Raw genomic sequence first — 19,825 nt, forward strand, 5'->3', positions numbered from 1 at the left:
ATGGGCAAAAAAGGACTGCTAAGAAAAAACGGAAATTAGATGAATGAAGCCTACTTTAAATTCTTTCCTCTTGTCTAACTCATCTACAACACTTTCTAAAAATTGTGTAAACAAAAAAGTACATATAGCTGACTCACTTTGTTATACACCAGAAACTAACACAACATTGTAAAGCAATTATACTCCAATAAAGATGTTAAAAAATAAAATTAAAAAGCACATATTTAATGTCCATTATTACAAAGAAAATAAAATGTAATTTCAGAAATGACGAAAAGATCATTAGATCAAAAACATTAAATCAAAATCAATAAATCTACATTCAGCACTAACTTCCTACACAACACTAAATAAGTCACTTAAATTTCAAGTCAGTTTTCTCACCTATAAAATGAAGGTTTCCTATTAAATGATTTCTAAATTCACTTTTATGATTCTCAGTTAATTTATAGCACTACAAAGGACTGGCCACCCAAAGGAAATATTCAAACCACTGTAGTTACTTATACAATGTTTTATGACAAAGGATCAAAAATTATCATTCAGGTATTAAACACCGGGCAATGGGAGAGATCCCACAAAACTAATATGAGATCAGTGGTTACTTAGGGGAGCTGGGCAGTTGACTGGGAAAAGGTACAATAAAACTTCCTGGGATGATGAAAATGTTCTATAAATCTGATTGTAAAATGAGTTACAGAAAATTTGCATTTGTCCAAACTGATCACACCAAACACATAAGATGCATACATTTCACTAGATGTAAATTATATTCCAATTTTTTTTTAAAAAAGGGGACTTCCCTGGTGGTGCAGTGGTTAAGAATCTGCCTGCCAATTCAGGGGACATGGATTCGATCCCTGGTCCAGGAAGATCCCACATGCTGCAGAGCAACTAAGCCCATGTGCCACAACTACTGAGCCTTGCACTGCGACTACTGAGCCCGTGCTCTGCAACAAAACAAGCCACTGCAATGAGAAGCCCATGTACTGCAATGAAGAGTAGCCCCCGCTCACCACTAGAGAAAGCCTGCGCAGCAACGAAGACTCAATGCAGCCAAGAAAAAAAAAACAACTCTGTGCTTATGTAAGTGAATGAAAGAGGTCACAGAAAATATTATGTTAAATTATATTCAATGGAATAATTTTCTTTTTTTCACTTGTTTAGATCTTTTGCAAACTTTTGCAACTAAAAAATTCTTAATTTTTCAATATACAATAATGCATGTTGTCTAAATTATATATGTTCATTTAAAAAATAAAAATCATAATAGTTTCCCTGTCAGACAGTTTAGCAACTTTTTAAAGGGCACTTCTTAAGTTAAAACGAAGTACTCATAAAGTAGATGCATCCCATAATATCACTGAAGTATGTAATTACATAACTGCCGCTGTTATGAATTTACATCTAGTTACAGGGTAACATGAGTATGTAACTATTTCTATGTTTATGACAAAAGCTGCATTAATGAATTATCAATCTTTTTTTAATTATCTGAGAACAGAAAAATCATAGCTAATTTAATACCATCCCCCTAAAACTCTCAATATTATACCAAGAAAACTTATAATTCCTAATTAAGATAAAACCATCCAATAAGCCAAACATTCATAATGAACTTTACAAAGAAAAAACTGCTAGAAAAAAGAAGGAACTGACAGGAGTACTAAGAGTTTTAACAGATAAAAATACTGAGAGGTTTTTCAGACAAAAGAACCAATAGGGTACCTTTCCTAATCTTTGCAAATAAATAAAAATTAAATAATGATATAGAAAATCTGAATGTAATTAATAAACTTAATGCCTATTATACTTTATCACCTACAAAAAGAGGATGTCTTGACTTTTCTATCATCTGTGAAATATTCACAACATTGTCATAGATCAGATCAACCCAAACATTCATTGACAGAAAAATGAATAATTACTTGGTAGTATATACATACAATGGTGTACCCTACAGCAGGGGTCCCCAACCCCCGGGACACTAAATGGTACTAGTATGTAGCCTCTTAGGAACCCGGCCGCACAGCAGGAGGTGAGCAGCGGGCGAGGGAAAGCAGCTTCATCTGTATTTACAGCCGCTCCCCATCTCTCGCGTCACTGCCTGAGCTCTGCTTCCTGTCAGATCATGGGCCTCATTAGATTCTCATAGGAGTGCAAACTCTACTGTGAACTGCACATGTGAGGGATCTAGGTTGCGTGCTCCTTATGAGAATCTAATGCCTGATGATCTGAGGTGGAGCTGAGGCAGTGATGCTAGCGCTGGGGAGCGGCTGCAAATACAGATTATCATTAGCAGAGAGGTTTGACTGCACAGAGACCATAATAAACCAATTGCTTGCAGACTCATATCAAAACCCTATCAGTGAGTGGGAAGTGAAAACATGCTCAGGGCTCCCAATGATTGTGCATTATGGTGAGTTGTATAATTATTTCATTATATATTACAATGTGATAATAACAGAAATAAAGTGCACAATAAATGTAATGCTCTGAATCATCCCGAAACCATTCCCCCCCACCCCCACACTGGTCCGTGAAAACACTGTCTTCCATGAAACCAGTCCCCGTTGCCAAAACGCTGGGGACTGCTGCCCTACAGCATGAACGTGAATGAACACACACACAACATGGAAAAGCCAAATATAATGAGCCTGACTCAAATGAACATAATCTGTACGTTTCTGTTCATGAAGAGTTCAAAATAAGCAAAATTACTCAAAATTAGAAGTCAGGTGAGTATAACAACTTTGCAAAGAAGGGTGGGGGCAGTGGATAGGAAGGGATCGGGGAGGGGATTTTTGGAGTGCTAACAGAGTTCTGTTGATCCCCATCGGTTACAGGGATGTGTTCACTCTGGGATAATTCATTTGTATATGTTTCTATATAATTCAATAATTAAAAGCAAACTTTGGTTTTGCACAGCAAAGGAAATCATAAACAAAATGAAAAGACAACAGGAGAAAATATTTGCAAATGATGCAACAGGCAAGGGCTTAATTTCCAAAATATATGAACAGCTCATAACAGCTCAACAACGAAAAAACAAACAACCCAATCCAAAAATGGGCAGGGACTTCCCTGGTGGTCCAGTGGGTAAGACTGCACACTCCCAATGCAGGAGGCCTGGGTTCGATCCCTGATCGGGGAACTAGATCCCACATGCATGCCACAACTAAATAGTCCACATGCTGCAACTAAGAAGCCTGCGTGCAGCAACTAGGAAGTCCAGATGCCACAACTAAGGAGCCCGCATGCCGCAACAAAGATCCTGCATGCTGCAACTAAGACCCGATGCAGCCAAAAATAAATAGTATAAATAAATAATAATAATAAATTTTTAAAAAATAATAATACCTTTAAAAAAAGTCTACAAATAACAAATGCTGGAGAGGGTATGGAGAAAAGGGAACCCTCCTTACACAGTTGGTGGGAATGTAAGCTGGTGCAGCCACTGTGGAAAACAGTATGGATGTTCCTCAGAAAACTAAAAATAGAATTACCATATGATCCAGCAATTCTACTCCTGGACATATATCTGGACAAAACTATAATTCAAAAAGATACATGCACCCCTATGTTCATAGCAGCACTGTTCACAACAGCCAAGACATGGAAACAACCTAAATGTTCATCGACAGCTGAATGGATAAAGAAGATGTGGTACATACATACAATGGAGCACTACTCAGTCATAAAAAAGAAAGAAATAATGCCATTTGCAGCAACATGGATACAACTAGAGATTATCATACTAAGTGAAGTAAGTCAGAAAGAGAAAGCCAAATACCATATAATATCACTTATATGTGGAATCTAAAATATGACACAAATGAATCTATCCCAGAAACAGAATCACAGACACAGAGAACAGAGTGGTGGTTGCCAAGGGGGCGGGGGTTGGGGGAGGGAGGGAGTAGGAGGTTGTGGTTATCAGATGTAAGCTTTTATATACAGAATGGATAAAACAAGGTCCTATAGAGAACAGAGAACTATATTCAATATCCTGTGATAAACCATAACGGAAAAGAATATTAAAAAAACAATATATATATGTATAACCAAATCCCTTTGCTGGACAGCAGTAATTAACACAACACTGTAAATCAACTACACTTCAATAAAAAATGCAAAAAACAAAAAACTCTGGGGCAAAAGGAAAAGATAAGAATTTATAACTTATTTTTAAAATATTTATTTATTTATCTATTTATCTATTTATCTATCTATCTATCTATTTATCTATTTATTTATTTATTTAGACAGACTGCGCCGGGTCTTAGTTGTGGCGTACGTGATCTTTAGTTGTGGCATGCGGGCTGCTTAGTTGCGGCAAGTGGACTACTTAATTGCAGCATGCAAACTCTTACTTGCGGCATGCATGTGGGATCTAGTTCCCCAACCAGGGATCGAAACCCGGCCCCCTGCATTGGGAGCACAAAGTTTTACCCACTGGACCACCAGGGAAGTCCCTTTTATAACATTTTAAAAAAAACATCTGAGCAATCTCATCTAATGAATAGAAAACAAGCAAAACCTCAGAATTAAAATACTTTCATTCCTACACGAGAATAAATTAATGATCCAAGCATGCAACTTAAAAAATAATAAAACAAGCCTAAGGAAAACAGAAATAAAACATTAATACAAACAAAAGTAGAACAAATCAGACAACTGAAAGAACTGAGTCAATAAAGCTAATAGCTGATTCTGTGAAAAATACACAAACCTCTGGCAAGGTAATCAAAACAGAAAAAATAACTAATACGAAATAAAAATGGAGAAAAAAATACAGATCCCAAAACAGAGTAACTCATACGCTAAAATAGTTTAAAGACATAGGGACAAATTCATAGGAAAAAATAAATTACCAAAACTGACTCAAAAAGACACAGAAAATGGACATTTAAAATGCCCCAGAAAGGGCTTCCCTGGTGGCACAGTTGAGAATCCACCTGCCAATGCAGGGGACATGGGTTTGACCCCTGGTCCAGGAGGATCCCACAAGCCACAGAGCAACTAAGCCCATACGCCACAACTACTGACCCTGTGCTGTAGAGCCTGCAAGCCACAGCTACTGAGCCCATGTGCTGCAACTACTGAAGCCCGCAGGCCTAGAGTCCATGCTCTGCAGCAAGAGAAGCCACCACAATGAGAAGCCCACGCACCGCAATGAAGAGTAGCTCCCGCTTGCCACAACTAGAGAAAAACCCATGCGCAGCAATGAAGACCCAACACAGCCAAAAATAAATAAATTTATAAAAATAAATAAAATGCCCCCAAAAAAGTTGGGTCCAGCCAATTTTATTGGTAATTTCTATCAAAAATAGATCATTCCTCTACAAATTTGAAAATGAAAGTAAAATAGCAGTCTAGTAATTGCTAATGAAAACACTATTTTGTACTTATTGAGAGTTGGCTTGCCAGTCTCCAATAAGACAAAAAGATTGTCATGTGATACTGTCTTTTACAAGTAACTTATAGAATTTTCAAAAGTAATTTTTATTATATACACATTTCACTTCAGTTTCTAAATTTAGAACTCCCATATTAAGATGAGGTTCCACTGTTGGGCAGCATCAAGCAAACCAGATTTTATCCGCAGGTATTTTTGTTCTTAGCCCTCACTGCCTCTCTTCAGCTAATCCAGCCTGTTTCTCTTGAATGCGTTTTCCTTCTACTCTTCATCAGTATACATCCCTCTCTCCAGAACCTGCCATACATTTAAGGATGAACTTCAGCATCTCCAGCAGTAAAGCATCTTTCATGGAATTGTCCTCTTTTCTTTCACTCCTATTTTATCAGTTAGTGTCATTTTCCCAAAGACATACAACCCCATCCACGTCATTCTGTATCGATTAAGTTAGTAAGTACAGGGGCTTCCACCCTCTTGCAACAACTTAGAATTCAAAATAGTTTACTTGGTTTCAAGAAAATGGAAGCAACAAGTTGAAATCTCCCTGCTTATATAAAACTCAGAGAAGTTAACTCCAAAACATGAAAGAGAGCTCTCCTTGAAGTAGAGACTATAATAAGGAATCCCAGATGAAAAAAGTAAAGAGGAAGTCTTGGAAATAAGGTATATCTGTCCCAACTAGCCACCCTCTATGACAGGGAGCTGCCCCAGCAAGCTACTCATTCAGATAATTTGCACTTGGGACACAAGAGAATACACTGCATATAATAAGTACACCATCTTCAAAGAAATGAAGATCAATCTATATATCCAAAGAGAACAAAGTTAAAGGACCAAACAGGAAAAATACCTTTAAATAAGAGTACTTTGGAGCCTCAGAGAAATAAAAGCAGGAATCATATCCAAAAGTTAAGAAAGGGAGATTTTATTAAAAAGAAGGTTGTGGGCTTCCCTGGTGGCGCAGTGGTTGAGAGTCCGCCTGCCATTGCAGGGGACACAGGTTCATGCCCCGGTCCGGGAAGATCCCACATGCCGCGGAGCAGCTGGGCCCGTGAGCCATGGCCTCTGAGCCTGCGTGTCCGGAGCCTGTGCTTCACAACGGGAGAGGCCACAACAGTGAGAGGCCCGCATACCGCAAAAAAAAAAGAAGTTGCGATAAATGAGCAGTTGTGAAACAAAGCTAACATACAAATCAGTGAAATGTAAAACAGAACTGAGGCATTCTCCCAAAACACAGCACATAAAAATAAAAGTGCAAAGGAAAAAAAGACATTAGCAACAGATCCAAAAACTCCAATATTTAGAATGTAAGAGGAAGGTAAAATAGAAGAGAAGCAATATCTGAAGAAATAATGGCTAAGAATGTCCCAGAGTTTAGGACAACAGTTCTCAGACTGAAAGCACCCACTGAGGGCTAAATGAGATAAATAAAAGAAAACCCACACCTTAGGACTGTTGGAAAACGTTGAAAACAAAAATAAAGAGAAAACCCTAAAAGTTACTGACAGAAAAGATTAAGAATAGAGATTGATATTAGACCTCTCATCAGTAACCATGGGCACCCTAAAACAGTGGGGAAATAACTATGAATCTCTGAGGAAAAATAAATGACTTTAACATTTCCCAGCAAAGCTGTTCTGAAACAGTACCCGTTTACTTGGTAGTCTTCCTCCATCAGACCGTCGGTACCTTGAAGACAGGTGCTCTGTCTTGTGCACTGGCAGTATATTAGTGGCAATCTAGGCAACTTCATGTAAATACCTGACAAGTGTTCACTTCAGAAAAATTCAGAAAACCTTCAGTTACTCTCAGGTTTCTGCATGTCCCTTCTCTCTCCTCTCTACTGCTCAATTTTATCAAAGCATTTCATAAGCCAGTAGGGGAGAAAAAAATACACAGCATTCATAAAGCTGTCTAAGACTCCAAACTGCAGTTCAGAATTCCACCACATATTAATAACTGGCAATGTATGAATCAAAATAGATGTAATAAATTTAGTCAGAATTAAATTACATATTTTTTAAAGTTACACATTTATACTCACTGAAGAGAAGGGACCCTCAGTTTATAGACTATTTGATATGTTCTCAAAACATGGATAACTGTTTACTTTTGTAAATACAATAGTATAAAACAAAGTTCTATTTCTTTTAAAAACCATTACTCACTGGTATAAGGATAAACATACAACATATGTGTTTCTAGACTAGAATTGAGAATCCAATCTTACTTATTATTACATACATTATGGTCAATTAATTTTCAAAAAAGGTGCTAAGACACTTCAACAGGAAAGACTAGTCTTCTCAACAAATGGTACTGAAGGAACTAGACATCTGCATGCAAAAGAATGGGGAAAACTACCTCCCACCATACAAAAAAATCACCTAAAAATGGATCATAGACCTAAATTTAAGAGCTAAAACTATATAACTCTTAAAAAAAATTTATGACCTAAAAATTAGGCAATGGTTTCTTACATATGACACCAAAAAAAAAGAAAAAAAAATTCAACTACATCAAAATTTAAAATTTCTGTGCTACAAGAATGCGGTCAAGAAAGTCAAAAGACAACTCACAAAATGGAAGAAAATATTCGCAAGTTACCTGAAAAAGGACTTGTACCCAGAATATATGAAGAACACTTACAACTGAATAATAAAAAGACAAACCATTTAAAGCATAGGAAAAGGATGTGCTGATCAGACATTTCTACAAAGATATACAAATGGCCAATAAGCACATGAAAAGATGCTCAACATCATTAGTCACTAGGTAAATACAAATGAGACCCATAATGAGATACCATTTCACCCTTAGGATGGCTGATTTAATCAAAGACAGAGTCCCAAGATGGCAGCCACCGTGAAGATGACTGCATAGATGTCAATGTTACATCTGAAGATCAACAAAAGATAAATTTGCACAGAATACAAGTAGAATCACACAGTTAAAGGAAGAAACAGAATTAAAAAAGAAACAGCTCCGAAATTTAGGAGATGCTTGTGAGGATATCACACTTGCAGATGACAACTGCTTAATGATATCTCATCAGATTAGTGATGTTTTCATTAGCCATTCTCAAGAAGAAACATCAAGAAATGTTAGAAGCAAAGAAAAATTTCCAAAAAGAAATTGATACCTTAGAATCCAGAGTGGAATCAATTCAGCAGGTGTTAGCAGATGTGGAAGTTCAGTTATATGCAAAATTGGAGAACAACATAAACCTTGAAGCAGGAGAAAGCTAAACATTTTACAATACTTTTAAAATGTTGCTCAACACAGGTTACCATGTGACCAAGCAATCCACTCATAATCAAGAGAAATGAAAACAACTCATCTGCACAAAAACTTGTGCTTGAGTGTTCATAGCAGCATTATTCATAATAGCTAAAGTGTGGAAACAATCCAAATGTCCATCAACTGATGCATGGATAAACAAAACATAGTATATCCATACAATGGAATATTATTCATCCATACAAAGGAATGAAGTATTGAATCATGCTACAACATGGATGAACCTAGAAAACATTATGCTAAGTAAAAGAAGCCAGTCAACAAAAAGACCACGTACTGTATGATCCCATTAATATGAAATGTCCAGAATAGGCAAATCTGTAAGACAAAAAGTAGATTAATGGTTGCCTAGGGCTGGAGGTGGGAAAGGTATAAGGAGTGACTGCTAATGAGTATGAGGTTTCTTCTGGGGGGGGCAGGGGAATATTCTGAAATTAGATCGTGGTGATGGTTGCACAACCTCGTGAATATAATAAAGACCATCTAATTGAACACGTTAAAAGGGTGAATTGTACGATAAATGGATTATATCATGATAAAGCTGCTAAATATATATATATATATGTATACACACACATACACACACACACACACACACATATACGTAAAACAACACTATTCATCCAAACCTCCGTTACCCAAAAAAGACATAAAACAATCTCTCTTCTGTCTTACCTTTTAAGGGCATCTTTGAGTTCAGGTACAGAACGAATACACTGAACTGTAGCATTCATGTAACAAGTGTTACCAAGGTTTGTCAATCCACATGGTAATTCCATCTGATAAGGAAAAGGATTAAATCATTTTTATAAGATGATACAGCATATATAAATCACTAAACACATTGAAGCAAATACAATTTACCAACTCATACCAATTTATTCTACCTTAACAATGTTTTATTTCCCTAACAAAAAATTTTACTTGCATCATGCGGACAATCATCCTGTTTTAATTCCCTTCTTAAAAATAATAAGAAAACAATCATATCAGTTCTGCCTCATCTGCAGGTTTATCACTGGAAGAGGGTAACAAAATATATACAGAAACACTTCAAAAAAATGAATGGTACTATATAAATGCTGGGTAGTAAAAATAATAATATTTGACAAGTGTGTGTTGACCAGTTTCTAAACCAACACTGCATTTAAATTAAGGATAAATTGTATATTTTCAACATGGAAGGTTTTAAGAATTTAAATATCCCAGCATTTAAACTATTTAACTTCTTTGAGCCTGTTTTCCCATAAAATAATAGTAAACATTTAAATAGCACTATCTGCCAGACACATATTTATTACAGATATTCACTGACTTTATAATGAATTATTCAATTAAAAAAGGATTCCTTGAGCCAATTTCAAAGATAAAACTTTTATTTACTGCTAATAACATACATCTTAATATTGATGAAATCTTTAAAACATGTAGATGCTTTCTGAAAGGCATCTTACTAACTGTACTTCTTAAAAGTAGTGATCAAATATATAAAATGTGGTATGTCTTACAGCAGATGCTAACTGTTCTTCTGTCATGTCTTCTACGAAGACGGTTTTAGCTGAGGGTTCCTCAGGAAGAGCATCTGCTGACCCCATCATTAGTAAAGTCATTCCCTGTTTAAAAAAAATTAATTTCATGAAAATGCTAAAAAGTTGATCACGTTTATGTGCAATGAAAGAAGTCAGACACAGAAAAACACATGTTGCATGCTTCTATTTGCTACAAAAGGTAAATCTAGAGAGACACAAAGTAGATTAGTGGCTGCTAGAACTCAAGGTGGGAATAGGGAGTGTCTTTAAATGGGAACTCATTTCTTTCTGGGGTGATGAAAATATTCCAAAATGAGACTGTGGTGAAGGTTACACAACTCTGTAAATACATTAAAGATCACTGAACTGTTAAAAAAAAAAAAAAAAGTACTAGGGTGGCTGCCTCAGGCCACAGGTCACCTGCTTATCTGAAAAGGGGTATAAGGAAACTTCTTAGAATAGTGGAACTTCTTTATCTTGACTGTGGTGGTGGTTTCATGACTGTATAAAGTTAAACAAATCCATCAAACTCTTACACTAAAGTAGGTGAATCTTACTCTCTATATACTATACGTCAATAAAGCTAATGGAAAAAACAGGGTAACAAAGAAAGCTGAGAATGTTTTCAATATTGGAAAGGAGAGAATTCTTCAAATGATCATTAATATTTAGTGGCATCATTTCTCCCCATAACACACTAAGCACTGATAAGATTCTTTCTATGAAAGTCTATTGTGAAATGTAACCATTATTTACATTTGAATAGAAATATTTTGAAAGCATTGAAATCTCCATTATTAGAAAATATCAAACCAAACATATAAATTAGTTCAAAATATCTAATTTTATAATTCTACACATTAGTAACTTAAGGGAATACTTATATTCAGTACAGATACACCATTCCATACAATAGAAGAACAATGGAGACACTGTCACCCTAAGTCTCAAAATCCTGAAATGTGAACATCTTATTCAATATCTTTCTGGAAGACACAAACATCTGAGACAAAGACAGAGGGTAGAGAGGTTTAAAAGAAAAAAAAAGGCCAGAAGGAGAGTATTTTTTAAAAAAAGGACAATAAAATAAAAATATCTAGACAAAGATTAAAATTAGTAAATTAATAAAGTCACCAAACTCATAGTCTTATGAGTACCTATGTTCAAATCCAACAATCTTCATTCTATCACCTATTATTTTTACTTAAACTTTCTATAAGATAATAGCAAAGCAGCACTAAGCTATCACTAAGAATCTTTTTTAAAAGACAACTGTCGGGCTTCCCTGGTGGCGCAGTGGTTAAGAATCTGCCTGCCAATGCAGGGGACAAGGATTCGAGCCCCAGTCTGGGAAGATCCCACATGCCCCGGAGCAACCAACACTGTGTGCCACAACTACTGAGCCTGTGCTCTAGAGCCTGTAAGCCACAACTACTGAGCCCGTGTGTCACAACTAACGAAGCCCGTGTGCCTAGAGTCTGTGCTCCGCAACGAGAAGCCACCGCAGTGAGAAGCCCACGCACCACAACGAAGAGTAGCCCCCACTTACCACAACTACAGAAAAGCCCACACGCAGCAACGAAAACCCAACACAGCCAAAAATAAAATAAATAAAATAAATACATTTATTAAAAAAAAAAAGACAACTGTCTCAGGAAAACCAAATATCTGAGGAATATACTAGCAACAGTCAGTTAGAAAATACAATGGAAAAGAAAGAATACCAACAAATATCTAAGAGTAAACATAACAAGAAATATGTAATACTTTAATAAGAAAACTATAAAGCTTTACTTAGGGATATTAAAAAACACCTAAAGAAACTGAAGGACATGAAAGATTTCTGGAATAGAAAAATTATGTAAAGATGTGATTCCAAACTATCATATAAATTTAACTAAACTCCTTTCTGAAACTTTACAAAATGTTTCATTCATGTAGCAAATTCATACCCATGACAACAGCTAAGAAATTTCTGAAAAAGAAGACTAAAAACAATATCTTTAAAATTATTAAGAAAATAGATTACAAAATGAAGAATGTTGAGGACAATAATTTAGAAAAAAAATACTCTGAGTTCTCCACCTCATGACATGCCACACCCAAAATGAATTACAAACTGAAGATTTAAACGTAAATCAAATGAAACAAATAATTACAAAACATTTAAGTTTATTTTCTAAAAAATCTTACTGTTTTTGGAAGATTTTCTAAAATTGACATAAAAGGTGAAAGGACTCATGTCTCTAGTCTCTAACTATATAAATCTTAAAAACTTGCCTATTACCACAATCAAAATTTTAAAGGACAAACTTAAAGAAAAATCGCTATATATAAGCACAATAGAAAAATGGGCAATAGAGATAAGTAGAAAGTCAACAAAAAAGGCTTAAAATTAAATTAAATATGCTTCCACCTTAAGAAGCTAGCAGAAGTATATATTAAAATGAAAGTAAAAGGAGGAAATGAAGCAAAGAGGGGAAATCAATAAAATAATAAATGAACAAGCAAAAGTTAATTCTTTGGACTGGGGAGAAAAAAAATCAATGAAACTTTACAACCTCTGCCTAGATGATAAAGACAATAAGCAAGAAATCACAATTTGCCAATACGGGGGCTGGGGGAGGGGTGGAACGACAGAACTACAGATTCTAGAACCTGTAGGATATCCTGTAAGAGTGTAGTATGACAATCAATCCAACAATTTAAACTAAACAGACCAATTCCTTAAAAGACACTACCAAAACCGGTGTAAAGAAAATATAACATCTGAATAATCCTACATTTATTAAAGACTCTAAATTCTGAATTTAAAGTCTTTCCACCAAGAAAGCTCCAAGCCCAGAGAACTTCACTAGAGAATTCTGAGACACTCATGTGTGTATGTATGTGTGTGTGTAGTGTATAAACTCTTTCAGAAAAGAGGAGAGGTATGAATGCTTCATAACTCATTTTATACAGTCAGCATTACACTGATAGCAAAAATCAAACAAAGACAGTTCAAGAAAACTACAAACCATCTCTCTCACAAAAAGAGACACAAAAATACTTAACAAAGTACTACCAATAGAATCCACATTATATAAAAAGGAAAATATATAAGTGGTTTACTATTTCGAAAAAAGCAGTGTAGTTCATCACATTGAGATTAAAGGATTTAAAAAGAAAAATCACTTCAATATATATAGAAAAAGTATTTGCCAAAACTCAACTCCCATTCATAACTCTCAGCAAACTAGAAATAGAAGAGAACTTTCCTCAATCTGATGAACATCTGTTAAAAACCTGTAAAACACCTGTAAAAAAGGGACCAAAATTCTACAATGGGCAAAACTACGCTATATATATGTGTAACTGTAGTCTCAAAAAAGAGGAAAGAGAAGGACAGACAGAAAAATATCTAAAGAAATAGCTAAAGATTTTCTAAATTTAATAAAAACTATAAACACACAGATCCAAGAGGTTTAAGCAGAATAAACATAAAGAAAACCTGACCAAAACAAACTGCTGAAAACCAATAATGAGAAAAATCTCAAAAGCACCCAGGGAAAAAAGGACACATTACATGCAGAGGAACAATGATAAGAATGACAGCAACTGTACAAATGAGAAGACACCTTTCAAGTATTGAAAGAGTGTTAATCTAGAATTTAATACCAATCAAAAATGTTTTTCAAAAATGAAATGAAACCAAGAGCTTTTCAGAAAAACAAAAGCAGAGAAAACGCATAGATAGGCTCTGCAAAAAATGTAAAAAGGAAGTTCTTCAGGCAGAAGAAAATGGTATCAGATGGCAATTTGGATCTGGATCCAAAGGAAGAGCACCAGAAATGGTAAATATGGGTTTTCTACCTTTTTTAATCTCTTTAAAGGATAAATGACTATTTAAAGCAAAAGTAGCAATGTAGAAAGTAAAAATAATAGCAATGTAGTATGGAGTTTCTAACAGGTAGAAGTAAACTATATCTATGTATGACAACAGCACAAAGCAGGGAAATGGAAATACACTGTTGTAATAGTCTTATACTATGCCTGAAATCACTCGTTATAGATACATAACATAAACTCTACAACAGCAATTCAGAAACATCAAACATCATCACAGGACCCTTTATACCAACAGTTGGCAAACTTTTCCTATTAAAGGCCATATAATAAATATTTTAGAATTTCTGGGCCACATACCATCTTTGTTGCATATTCTTTGTTGTTTTCAACCCCACCCCTTTAAAAATATAAATATCATTCCTAACTTGCACGCCTTACAAAAACAGGCTGCAGGCCAGATTTGGCTTAGAGTTCCTGCTTCACATTTTTAAAAATTGAGAACTTCTGTTATGTAGGTCTTAGCCATGAATATTTACCGTATTAGAAATTAAAACTGAGAAATTTTAATAATATTCATTCAAAAACAATAAACCCACTTAATGTTAAGGTAATTAACATTTTTATGAAAGATAATTATATTCTCAAAACAAAACTAGTGAAGACTGACATTGTTTTACATTTTTTCAAATGTCTTTAATGTTTGGCTTAAGAGAAAACAGTGGATTTTCATATTTGTTTCTGTATTCAATCTGCTGCAGTATCACATGTCCCACAATCTCTGAAAAATTACTGTACATACATAATCAACGATAGAAAAGGCAAATAAAATCTTAATGTCAACATGAAAATACGTTTTTTAAATATGAAAACAGTTTTGATCTCAAGGATCCCTTGAAAGAGTCCTGGGTACTGCCTGGAGTTCCCGGGATACACTCAGAGAACTGCTACCCTAGAGAAGTCATTAAAACTCTGGGGATGGAAGGGAGAATGGAAAATGACTGTTAATGAACACAGGGTTTCTTTTTGGATAATGATATGCTTTAAAACTAGACAGTGTTGATGGTTGCACAACTCTATGTATATAGCAGAACACACTGAAATGAACATTTTAGAGTGCTGAATTTCATAGTCAGTGAATTTTCTCAGAAAACTTATTATAAAAGCATAAATAACAAAACAGAGATAAAGCAAAGCAGAGATAAACACAAAATTAAAAATCATCGAAAAGAAGGCAGCAAAAGAACAAATGAGACAGAAAACAAACAGCAAGATGGTAAATTAAACCCAAACATGTGGATAATAACATCGAACATAAGTGGTCTGAAGGTTCCAATTACAAAGTAGAGATTGTAAGACTGGATAAAAAAGCAAGACTCAAGTATATGCTAACCTAAGAAAATCCATTTTAAACAAAGACACAGATGTATTAAAAGCAAAAGGATGGGAAAATACATGAAATGCAAACAATAATTAAAAGAAATATGGCGTAGCTTTATTAAAATCAAAGTAAAACTGAGAGCAAAGAATATTACCAAGGATAAAGAGGAACAGTTCCTTGTGATGAAAGGTCAATTCATCAAGATTTAACGATCCTACATATGCATGCACCTAATAACAGAACTTCAAAATACACAAAACAAAACTGATACAACTGAAAGGAGATATAATCAAATCCACAAGAATAGTTGGAGATTACGACACGCTTGACAAAAGAAGTAGATAGGGCTTCCCTGGTGGCGCGGTGGTTAAGAATCCGCCTGCCAATGCAGGGGACACGGGTTCGAGCCCTGTTCCGGGAAGATCCCACATGCAGCAGAGCAACTAAGCCCGTGCGTCACAGCTACTGAGCCTGTGCTCTAGAGCCTGTGAGCCACGACTACTGAAGCCCACGTGCCTAGAGCCTGTGCTCCGCAACAAGAGAAGCCACCACAATGAGAAGCCCGCGCACCGCAACAAAGAGTAGCCTCTGCTCACCGCAACTAGAGAAAGCCTGCACCCAGCAACGAAGACCCAACACAGCCAAAAATAAATAAATAAAATAATTCAAAAAAAAAAGAAGGTAATGGGTTTGCTATTGCTACTTCTAAATGAATAATATGTTTAATTTCTCAGCCTTAATTTCTAATACAATAAATATCAACGTAACCCATATATATGAAATTCTTTGGGGTTAAAAAATAATTTCTGAGAGTGTAAAGAGGTCACAAAGACCAAGAAATCTGAGAACTGCACATGCCAAAAATGCAAGGTTTAATAGTTAAAAATCAATGAGACTAGCCAGATTACCAGAATAAAAGAGAAAAATCATATGATCCTTTTAATAAGAAGCAGAAAAGCACTTAAAATTCAACAGCCATTCATAACTTAAAAGGTCTTAGTGAACTAGGAAATGACAAAGATGTCCGCTCCCACCACTTTCTATTCAACACTGTATTAGAAGTCCTAGCCAGTAAAATAAGGCAAAAAAAGAAATAGCAGCCATAAAGACTGGAAAGGGAAAAGTAAAACTGCCTCTACTTGCAAAGAGCATGCTTACGTACATAGAAAACCCAATGGAATCTACAAAAAAACTACTGGAACTAGAAAGTGAATTTGGCAAGGTCACAGGTTAAAAATAAACTGTATTTTTATAATCTAGCCATGAACACTGGAAAACAAATTTTTTTAAAGTATCATTAAATAGCCAAGAAATGTTAAGTTCCAGAATCTAACAAAAACCGTGCAAGCTCTCTATAGTGAAAAATTATAAAACTGAGCTAAGAGAAATGGAGAAGTACACCTTATTTAAGGATTTCAGTACTCAATACCTTTAAGATGTTCATTCTCCCCAAACTGAACTACAGATTCAATGCAACCTAAACAAAATTCCAGGAGTCCATTTGCAGGAGTTGACTAATTCTAAAATTATAAGGAAATGCAAAGGAGTTAAAATATTTGTGAGGAAACAGAAAAAGTTGGAGAACTTACATTATCTTATTTCAAGACTTATTATAAAGCTTTGGTAATCAAGACCATGTGGTACTAGTATAAGGTTAATCAAATATATCAATGAAACAAGAGTCCAAAAATAGACCAAAAACCGATTTTCAAGAAAGACTCTGACTTAAATCAACGAGAAAAGGAAAATATTTTCAACAGGTAGTGCTGGAACAACTGGATATACAGACAGAAAAAAAGGCCTTTGGAATACATTTTGTGTAATAATTAGGGAACTGCATTATAACTAGTGTTCTTAAGATAATACTTACATTTTTTATTTTGATGTTTCCCCAATCATCATCCTGTTTTAAAGACAAATAATAAACATTTAACCACCCCCATATAATCCAAACATAACCTAAAAATCAACTAATTTTAGATTTCTACTTCAAAATAGAAATTGTCTATATGCAGATTTTACTTAAAATTACTATAATCAAAAGTATTTTTTAAAAAACAAAAAACAAATGCAGTCCTAAAACTAGTGAGTCTAACAATTGTTCAAACTACGTAAGATACAATCTAAAAGACAGTAAACTTGGCAGCACCAAAAGTACTTAAACACTTGACTGATGACAAATGACAGATGCTGATTTTTTGCATATTTGGAACCAGCAGAGCTAATAACTAGCATATGTTTGACAAGAATAAAGAATAACTTCAGAAATGAAATAAGGTCTACATAATTAGGGTGATTATATAATTAATCACCCAAATCAAGAGACTCTTGAGAATGAAAGTGCTACTAAAAATTGTATCAGGAGAGTAAACAAGACTACCCAAGGCAAACTAACCCTTAATAGTATTTGCTGCGTCCACAAATGTTTCTCAAGTCCTACATTTCACATCTATGAATCAATTAACAAATACTTTGACTTCAGTATGTTCAATTTAAATCAAGTTTTTTTTGAAATGCCACGATTGGTCCACAGATATTTTGGCAGCTAAAAGCCCTTCCCTTCAGAGGATAGTCAGTTCCATATCACTCCTTCCTTTTTACCGAAGGTACCAGGCACTCAATACACCTCCCTTTGGTGGTGCCACTATTTCTTTTTGGGCATCCTGCTTCAAAGTAGAACAGTAAGTTTCTAAATGCCCTTCTCAGTTTAAGGGCTATTACTGCTAATCATAAGGAATGATAACCATAAATGTCTCCTCAAATAATGCCTCCTCCTACTTATCCAAGGTCACACAAAGTTGGGAAATGAACCCAGATCTGCTTGACTTGTAAATCATATGTTCTTTTGGTGCCTTACTGTATGTTACTTAAGCCTCTCTGATGCTCAGTAAAATATGTAAAATACATTTACTTTCCTCATTTTTAATATACATACAGTTGAAAATTAAAGAAAACAAAAGCCTGGCACAGAATAAGTATTCAGTAAGTGGTAGCTATTAGTCATAGTTTCATTTAATTAGCATTTTTCTGTAATCCTCCACAGTATACCACCAGTACACAGCTCAGCACAAATTACGTTACCAAGTTCACTAATGACCAAAAGCTCGTACTGCAACTTGAGGGGAAACAATGTTTCTTCACCAATACCTGTTTTACGGCCCAGCTAACAAGGGTAGCCAATCCTTATCTCTAAAGTTAATTAGAGCTCTTTAGCATTTCACATCTAACTCCTGAAGAAAGTGTATTTTAAAAACTACACTTATATAGTATTACAAACAATAATAAAGAAAATACCTTCACATCTTTTCTGTGGCCCTTCATCAATGATACTGGTAAGCTTGGACTCTTAACTGTAATCAATGTGATCATTCCAAGGGAACTAATGGAAAACTTAAATTCCCTCTCTTTTAAACAAAAATTTCTTTCCTCCCATCTCCAGGCAGGTGTTAGATAGTGATTACTTCTAAGAGAAAGGGGCTCTTTTTAATGGTAGGATGCAAGAAAGGCCAAAGGAAAAATTAACAGTTTTCCAGTATTCCAGAACCAGGGCCTTAGTAAATTTGGTACATTCGTATGTATATACAAAAACACATTGTGTAGTAGCCTTTAAAAAATAAATTTACCATACTGTTCCATAGTTTTAACAGAGATAAAATTTCTAACCCCATAACTGAAAATTACTAAGGAAATACACATAGACTTTTTTAGTCTATACAAAATGAAATACTTTTAACACACACTCATAAGAAAAAAATTCAAACACAGATAAATGGAAAGTGCCCCAGTCCCCTGACCCCCAGAGATAATCATTGATAAAATGCATTTTAAAATAAAAATTTTAATGATGCTTTATAATATAGTGTTTTGAAATGGCTACAAAGTTCCTTCCTTAAACTAACATGAATAAGAATTTTAATACCACAGACTATACACTCTCACCAAATAAAAAATACCTTAAATGCTACATTTTCTGGTGCTAGTTATTTTCACTAGTACATAATGAAAATCTGGACTAAATTTTACCTTCAATGTTCCTCCTTTCACCATAACCTTCTGTCTGGCCGGCTGGACTCCAGTCAGTGCAAAAAGCTGAGCCTTGAACACCATCGGAGGTTCATCAGTATTCAGTTCTACACCTTCAAATTTCTCCTTTCCCCATTTCACAGTAACTGCAAACAAACCATAATTTTTTTTTTTTTTTTACAAAATAACAAGACTTAAGATTTAGAAGATCCTTAGGGAACTATTAGGCTAGTTCTTAAAAGCCAAACTATGTCATTAATCTTTTTACACACCTAATGCCTACCAAATCAGGAGTGAAGTGAATGCGATAGATCTTGGATAAAATTTAACCGGATCTAATCCAACTTC

At 34.9% G+C, this 19,825-nt stretch overlaps 1 protein-coding gene and 1 pseudogene across 3 annotated transcripts in view; one reads left to right on the plus strand and one right to left on the minus strand.

Moving 5' to 3' along the window:
• USP14 (ubiquitin specific peptidase 14) overlaps positions 1–19,825 on the minus strand; it is a 47,706-nt gene that overhangs the window by 22,931 nt on the left and 4,950 nt on the right. For both annotated transcript variants that reach the window (XM_081252056.1, XM_081252055.1), the window contains exons 2-5: positions 19,478–19,623; positions 17,325–17,357; positions 10,228–10,332; positions 9,395–9,498 (exon numbers count right to left, since the gene is read on the minus strand). In XM_081252056.1, the coding sequence (XP_081108182.1) occupies positions 9,395–9,498; positions 10,228–10,332; positions 17,325–17,357; positions 19,478–19,623 (388 nt within the window). The remainder of the gene's footprint in view (positions 1–9,394; positions 9,499–10,227; positions 10,333–17,324; positions 17,358–19,477; positions 19,624–19,825) is intronic.
• On the plus strand, positions 8,195–9,387 carry LOC308626686 (prefoldin subunit 4-like; annotated as a pseudogene). Its single transcript has one exon. The product of its transcript is annotated as a prefoldin subunit 4-like (transcript).

This window comes from Mesoplodon bidens, assembly GCF_964165515.1.
Source record: "Mesoplodon bidens genome assembly, chromosome: 13".
Taxonomy (NCBI): Eukaryota; Metazoa; Chordata; class Mammalia; order Artiodactyla; family Ziphiidae; genus Mesoplodon; species Mesoplodon bidens.